We start from the raw sequence: 8,412 nt of genomic DNA on the forward strand, positions 1-8,412 counted from the left end.
AGGGGAGAGAACACGCAGTCTGCTTTTTTTTCGAAGCATTCTTCTGTGTCATTTTTAAGATTGTCCACCTACACACACCTACACACATGTATATACATATATACATTTGAAAGTTTACGTATACACCCACGCTTATGTTCCAGTTGGGTTTTTCTCATTTTTAATTGAAATAAATTCGATTTACTCGCTCACCTATTTATTCCTTCTGCATTCATCCTTGACCACCATCAACTGTGCAGTTGTGCCAACATACACACGCGAATACATGCATGTGCATGCTCTCGCGTGGACACTACACTGACACGAAATATATATATATTTTTTTTTTAATATGTCTAATTAACCATCCTCCTTGTGCAGGAGTGAGAAAGGAGGCCATCTAAGTGGGACATGACACGACACAAGTGCTTTTCAAAGTGAACTCCTTGACTTGCAATGCGTCGTTGTTCTTCCCCCCCGTTTGTGTGCGTGTAGACAGCCCAGTTTATGTGCACACACATTAATCGCGCCGCGTGCGAATTGGTCATCCAAATTAAAAAAAAAAAGAAAGAAAGAACAGGTCTTCATTGCCGTGTTCCCTCGCAACAAGTGTGCTGCGTCATCTATCCTTGTTGCACTGAATTGGCAGTAGACTTAATCTTCCTTTGTAATTAAAAAAAAAGAACAAGCTTTAAAGGTGCCCTTTATAAAGCGCCATTTTAAAGTACAAAATTAAAGCGACATTTTAAAGTGCAATTAACAGAAACGCAAACAGGCTTAAACAAAATGTAAATGCCTCTTCCTCCTCGCAACTGGCCACTCTCTAATTACTGCTGCTCGGAGGAAGACGCAGAGAGATACACCCCAAGTTGGAGCAGCAAAAAAATAATTTCACACAAGAGAGAAGTAAAATCTTACCTCAAATTAAACAGCTAGCTATTTATCCAAAATTAAAAAAAAAAAAAAAAAAAAAAAAAAAAAAAAAAATTAATTTCAAATTAAAGGAGAAAACAATTTTAAATTAATAAACCAGGGAAGTGCAATTCGTGGGAATTGCCCGTCTGTGACGTACACGCGCCCTTTTAAGTGTATATTTTTAAGCACCTCTTTTTAAGCGTCTCTTTTTAAGTGTCTATTTATTGAGCGTCTCTTCATTTTCACTCCTTTGGTTATTACTGTTTATCATTGTTTCTTATTGTGTCTTATTTTTTATTATTTCTTCTTATTATTTTTTTAATTTTTTTTAATGTGGAGAGCGCATTCCACCACCTCGTTACTCCCACTACACACCTGTTTGTGTCCCTCTGAGGAATCACACATTGTTCTGCCTTCATCCTTTCTCTCCCCCCTTCGGACATTTACCCTTTAAGGGGGGTGGCAGCCAAAGTGACGAAGTAACGTTGCCTTGTTTGCCCCCTGTGACGCTGCGCGATGGAGAACAAGCAACTGCTGCAGGGACCCAACGGAGGAAGCTTCTATACCGTTCACGAAAGAAACGTGCATGGTGAAAATGTGAACAGACAGATTGGTGAAGAGGGAAGTGCACAGAGAACGATGCAGTCAAATGAAGAGTTAGAAAAGACAGACAAAATGCACCTATCCAAGTGCAAAGTTGTAGAGTCAGACACATTGGGTGGTCCAGGAGGGTTGATCGATGCGGGTGACTTAATGGGTGAGAAGGAGATGTTTTTTTTGGGCAGTTCGGCTACATGTGCTGGGAGAAGTGTCGACGAGGGGGGCAGCGACCGGGACGATGGGTTCCATGTGGGTACCATTCATGCAGGCATAAGTGTGAAAGATGATCAACGGAGCGGTCAGAATTGTTCTGCCGATAACTGGAGAAACGTGAAAGCGGACTGTTACGTGAGGGTTGATCAGTCGAATTATCTGAGCAGTTCAGGTGAGGGAGTAACGAAGCATGGGAAAGTAAATCTCCCCTATCTGAATGGTAGAGAGGATATCCATTACAAGTCGAAGGTAATGACAGCAGATCATTCTAATGACAAAACAGGGGAGGACCTACGCACCATCAGTTATGGTCACCAGGGAGGTTGTTACCTCAATCTGAGGAAGAGTTCCCCCCCTTATTGCACTGGCACACTGAATGGAAGCGGCACAGAAAATAGGAAACAAACGAACTTACCCAGTAACAGTCTTCACTGCGATAAAATGACCTTCACATGCGAAGGAGTAAACTCATATGAAGGGAAGGTAGCCCTCCACCAACGTAACAGTGCCGAATGGGGGAGTACCCCTAAAATGCAGACAAATGGGAAGGAGAGTCCACATGGAGGAAGAACGAACTACACGATGGTAGGCCCCCCCAACGAGGTGAACAAGAATTGCTTTATCCATTCGGGGCGCTCTAATGGGGAGAAGGGTGACCTCTACTTTGTTGAAAGGGGAAAGGTGCCTCTTCCAGACTGCGTAGATGATTACAAAAGCGTTCATAACAACCGAGCGGAGGAGAGTACCAATGGGAAGGTCACTATGCTGGCCAGTTTGGATAAGAGCGAGGCAAATATGAAGTTCCTACATAGGGGGGAAATTACTAACACGCAGGGGGAGGTGGGTAGAGAAAGGTTCCTCCCAAATGAGGAGCATTCAAAGCACCCACACCATGGGAAACATGGTGGTGAAGCTCATGGGCATAAATTCTCTCACGGATCAAATAACGGATCGACTCCTAATCAGCACCACGTGCAAAGTAGAAGCGATAGGAGTGCACCCCTGACCAACTACGAATATATGAACCTGGAGGAATTAGGTAAAAGCGGGAGGGAAGACATCATGAGTAGCTTCCCCTTCAGTGCGTATGATCCCAATTGGGGAACCGAAAGACAAAAAGTCGATATGCGTGATGAAGGGGCAGACACTTTTCTGAATTACCACCCCATGAATATACAAGGGGGGAAGAATCCTATCCGAATAAGGAATAACGCAGCGTGTTGTATTCCCGTGGGAGACCATCCCGGTGGAAGATACTTAGACGGGACCGAAAGGTATGACGCCAATTGTACGGTACGTAGACAAGCATGTCGAGGCGGTGAAAGCACTAATGCGTTTTCGGATGGTGTGATATACACTCCAGGGGGAGAGGAGACCCATCTGGCAGAAGGCAACAGACACACGTCCGTCATAAGGACGGAGGAACAAACGGCCAATAGCAACCATGCACCGTTTAGTAATAGCAACGTGCAGCTTAATGGGTACAACTGTGTGAGCAATATACGGGGGAAAAAATCTTTCGACGATTTCAGCACTTTGGTGAAGACACACAAGGAAGATTCGTTCAATGTGGTGGCACCACTGGTGGGTAACTCAGCTCAGAATGACTCCTATGAGGGTGACGCTTTAATGTTCACGAAAGGAGAGTTGGAAGAAGAGGCGGCATTCTTAAAGTTCGAAGGGGAGTTCAAGGAAAATTTCTTTTTTGATGAGATGTTTAGCGGGATTGGTCCCACTGCAGCTGTGACGAATGGCACGATGGGTGGTGAAGATTGTGCAGAAGACAATTGCGAAAATCGGGGCGACCCCTTCAACAGTCACGCTGACAAGGAAGGTGATAACGGATGTAACGGAATCTACAGCAACAGTGACACAACTAATGTGAGCTTCAATGCCCTGGAGAGCAACCAAGTGGTTAAGTGCAACGACGCAGAGAATTTGGTCATGCAAAATGGGGTCTTTAAGGGGAGTACAACAATGGCACCCACAGGAGGGGGAGAAGAAGAAGGAGGCAACGATGGGGTGTCCCATAATCCACGTGATGACAACCTTCTGGATGATGGCTTTAACTTATTCATTAGTAATGAAGACCTCTTTGGAAATCTATGTTCTTCCGGTAGGGGTCTAGCAGATGGAGTTTCAAACGGAGTGGGAAAGAATGGGGCTCATTTCTACCCCGACGAAAGAGGCACAGGTGGTAAGGTCGATGGTGATTATCTACGTGACGCACCGGAAGACCACCAGGAAGATATCGTGAGGAACTTACTTTACAGTGACTCCTACCTGCACATGAACGACCTGGACACCCTAACCTTGGAACCCCCCACCTCCAGAGCAGAACCCGTTTTTTCTACCAACTGCTACAGCACCTGTGCAGGGGAAAGTGGTGACAACGATTCCTTCATGGCCTACATAAAAAAGTTCCTGAAAAATAACTACCTAAATGATCATAAGAACTACATGGAGCTGTTTTACCAGACGGAGGGGGACGCAGGTACGACGGCAGCAGCAGCCGAAGGAGACGCCCCCGTCAGCATAGAACCAAGTGATCCCCATCGCGTAGATCAGTCCAATCGGGTAGGCATCCAAACGGGCCTGGTGAAGAATTTGCCCAACTGCAAGGACGTCAGCGTGGACGCCCACACGGGTTCTCACATGGGTTCACAGATAGGTTCACAGATTGGTTCACAGATAGGTTCACAGATTGGTTCACGGATTGGTTCCCACTTGGGTTCCCACCTAAGTGCCGACTTCGGCTTCGATTTGGACCCCCAGAACGACGGCACGAGCGGCCCACTAGGGGGAGGAGTTTCACCCGTCGACGCAGATAAAATGAATAGCATAAAAAAACAAGACGAGGGGGACTACCATTTAGAGAATTTTGCATGTGACTCCTGTATAAATCACGTCTTCAAGTCTTTGGATCAGACACATAACGATGTCCCTACTTCCCATGGGAGAGGCGGCGTGAATCCCCACTATGACGTGGTAGACAATTCTGTGGAACAGATTCAGCAGATTGAGCAGATGGATCCACTGGCCTACTCCAGTGTGTACAATTGGGTTCAGGAGGTAGACAAAGCCATGGAAGGTGATAAGGGTCAGGTAGACACCAAGGTTAGCATTGTATCTAGTGGGAAGTATGGTGAGGGAAGGCGAGTCGGCGGCATGGATCGTTCACACGGAGGAGAACCCCCGAAGGAGGTGAGTTTGAATAGTGCATCTAACATCACCAACAGGGCTAACAATGGCAACAGCGTCAACATTGCTGACCTGCGGGAGGACAAACGGGAGTATCACGAGGAGAAGCGCGAATATTGCGAGGACGAAGAAAACGTCCACCTGCGGGAAGGGGAAAACTGGGTCATGGGTCCGGGGACCCACTACACGGCCAGAACGGATGGGTCAACATGCGTGAACTACAGGGAGGGGAGAAGCGACTTTCGAAGCGATCTCCGAAGCGACGTGCGAAGTGACAATCGAGTAAATCAGTTCAAGGATAAGACCAGAAACGGAGGCAGGTTCCCGAAAGGAGATAACGTATACTGTGGGCAACCGCCCCCCTTCCTGAATCATGCCACGTTGAAGAAAAAAGAGGAGAGCGATCCCTTTTCCTCGTTCGACAAGAAAAGATCCATGCAGAGGGTGCCGGATCAGAACTCCGGGGGGGTGAGTTACCCACATGGCACTCACAACAACGCAACTCCGATGGTGGAGTGCCTACCCTACAGTGAGCATTTCCCACCTTACCCTCCGAACCGGCGTTATGCAGAAAAAATGAACAGCCTGGACGGGAACATCAAACCGAACAATGGTATGTCTAGCCGTGCAGATTTTTACGGAGAACCACGTGGGGTGTATTCCATGGCTAGCTGCTACGATGGAGTCACTCCATCGGTTAGACAAAGAAATCATATAAAGGGAAACAAAGCAGATGAGAAGAATCCGCATGGAGTTGTTCGTGGGAGAATGCCTCCAGGTAACAAACGAGGGGGAGTAAATGGTGCGGTCATGACTGATGGGATGAGGACCCCCTCTATGGGAACACCAATGAATGGGAACAACTTAAACACCTACGTGCCGAACACAAGGGGTTCTGCAGTAACTACGCCATCCGCAGCGGCAACTACAACGCATACGTGCATCGGTGAGCCGTTAAAACGAACCCACGTGGATGACAAAACGATGAAGTTTATTTTTAGTGGAGATGGAAAGGAGAAAACTACTCCGAAATCGCACAACGATTGGACGATGTTCCAGGGGGTCTGTGGCACACCGAGCATAGCTAACGTGACGAATGGACCCATCCCATGTAGCAGCAGCAGCAGTCCCTTTGGGGGCATGTTACCTTCGGACGGGGAAGACCATAATAATAAGAACAGTTTCAAACAGGAGAACAAGCAACAGAATGAGCACATCCCATTTGAAAAGGAAGGATTTAATAACCGCACCAACTGCGTTAAGACTAACGAAAACTACAACAGAAGTTTACCCCTCGATGAAAAGAACTACCCAGGGATGAACTTTCCTAAGGGGGGGGTGGGTTCCATCCCAAGGAAGAAGGACACAGAGCATAATACACAAATGGTCGGGGTGATGAAAACACCTAACAGTTACAAAAAAACGTTTGATCATTCTAGTTTGATGGGAAAAGGTGGCTGCAGCCAGGAGAAGGCCTACGGCGAGATGGATACTCGTTTGGATAACCGTTTCGATAATGGCCAGTACAGCAGGAGGTTACAGAACGTGCACCACTACAATGGGGGTTGTTCCCCTGACACGATAAGCTGCGGCGTTAGCCCTGTTGGAGGCCACGGGTTCAATTCGCCTCAGTTCGTTAACTACCAGAATGGGATCGAAAGGGACAGGGAAAGAAAAGGGGGACACCACGTGCATTCGGGAGTACACCTTGGGGTGACTATGGGTACATCGCTCAGCACCAATATGAACGCTCACCCGCATGTGGCGTCTCCCCGTCAAGGCGTCCGAAATTGCAGCGACCTGAAGGGGAAGAAGTACACCAACGGAAATGTCGGTCCCGTGGGCGATTTTGGTGGCAGCCTCTTAGGTGCGAACGGCAGGGGTGGAGCAATGAGCGGAGTGACGCCCCAGAATAGCTTTGCCAATGCGAATCTAATGAACAACACACACATGATGGATTACAGCTTCCCCAACAAGGGCAGTCCCACTTCCCGATGCATATCAGACAGCGCAACGCTGGAGACACATAACCTAAACAGTCAAACGGTGAAATTCAATAACGCCCTCATGTCCAGCTACTTGAACAACGGCTCCCCCATGATGGAGAAGAGCGGTGCGATTTATAAGAACAAAATGAGTAGCGATGACGGGGGCTGCAACTTAGTGGAAAAGATAAAGACGTATGAAAAAATGAAGTCTGATTCGAAGGTACAGAATGGTAGCTTTGCATACGACGGTGGGAAGGGCAAAGACCAGGTAGGAGTCCCTCACAAGGGGACCACCCCCGGGGGGGCTACCTGCGGAAACGGCATCATTGGCAGTATTGGCAATATTGGCCCGCATGCAAATATACACACGAACGTTCATACGGGTAGCCACGCGAATGTTCACGCGAACGTTCATGGGAACGCCCAATCGAGTAGAGGCAGCAGCGCTAACGGAGAGGGCCACCCCAAGGACAACAACCCCCCCCTACTCTACGACGAGAAGGAAAAACTGCTACAAAAGGATGCAACCAAATTTGGGGATAAGCTAAGCCCTGTTAATGGAAAAAGTTTCACCAACATAAAGAACAATTACCAGGTACCGAATGAGCCTCCTTCCTCAGATAACTTCGTTGTCATAAAAAAGTATACAGCTAAGTATGAGATGCAAATTGATCCCTTCAACGGGTTCGATATAGCGAAACGAATTATTGGACTTAAAGGAACAAACATGAAAAAAATTTGCATCGACACGGATTGCAAGTTAAGGTTAAGAGGTAGGGGTTCAGGGTACTTAGAAGGGGAGGAGAAAAAGGAAGCCAATGAAGCGCTACACCTGTGTGTATCCTGCCAAAAGTATGACCACTATGTACTAGCGAAGAAGCTCATCGAGCAACTGCTCGTGAAAATCTACATGGACTATGACACATGGCTGTATAACCACGGAAAGCCCTACGCGAACTTGAAGCCGAAGACGTATGAGAAGTTCATTCCCCTGTTTAAGTTCAACCAGAACGGCAACGGGAAGCAGCCCAACGTGAACCAGAACTGACGCGGGAGGGAGAAGCGAAACATGTCTTTTTGAGTGATGGTTTATTCCCCCAACGTATCTCCCCCTCTATGCCCCAATCTCATGTAAACACACGGAAGAGCAAAAATGGAGAGAAGTACCTGTCTGGTTATGTGTCATGCTGTGCTGCGTCTTTATTCCTTACGTAAGTAGTGGAGATTGTCTATTTAAGTCTCTTCACTTTCCCCTTTTTGATTTTTCCCAGGGGGTCTCAAACGAGTGGTGACAGTTGCACAAATGATGAAGTGTGGCTTCCTGTACATTATACATCTTGCCTTTTAACACCATTACATTATATCACATTACATTATATCACATTACATTTTTTTTATTTTTATTTTTTTTAATTTTCTTGTAATGTTTCCATTTAAGGGGCTCATTGCGACCTGTGTGCACCCAGACGGACATAATTCTCCCCTCCCCCATGTTAGGGGGTTTCCCTTTGGAAAG

General features: G+C 47.1%; 1 protein-coding gene across 1 annotated transcript; it reads left to right on the forward strand.

Moving 5' to 3' along the window:
- Window positions 1–1,410: 1,410 nt before the first annotated feature.
- Window positions 1,411–7,944, forward strand: PCOAH_00030760 (Uncharacterized protein; the record flags this gene model as incomplete). Its single annotated transcript, XM_020059876.1, has 1 exon — window positions 1,411–7,944. The coding sequence occupies one exon, from the start codon at window positions 1,411–1,413 to the stop codon at window positions 7,942–7,944; it is 6,534 nt and encodes a 2,177-aa protein (XP_019915509.1).
- Between the last annotated feature and the right edge of the window lie 468 nt (window positions 7,945–8,412).

Source organism: Plasmodium coatneyi, chromosome 10 (genome assembly GCF_001680005.1).
Source record: "Plasmodium coatneyi strain Hackeri chromosome 10, complete sequence".
NCBI lineage: Eukaryota > Apicomplexa > Aconoidasida > Haemosporida > Plasmodiidae > Plasmodium > Plasmodium coatneyi.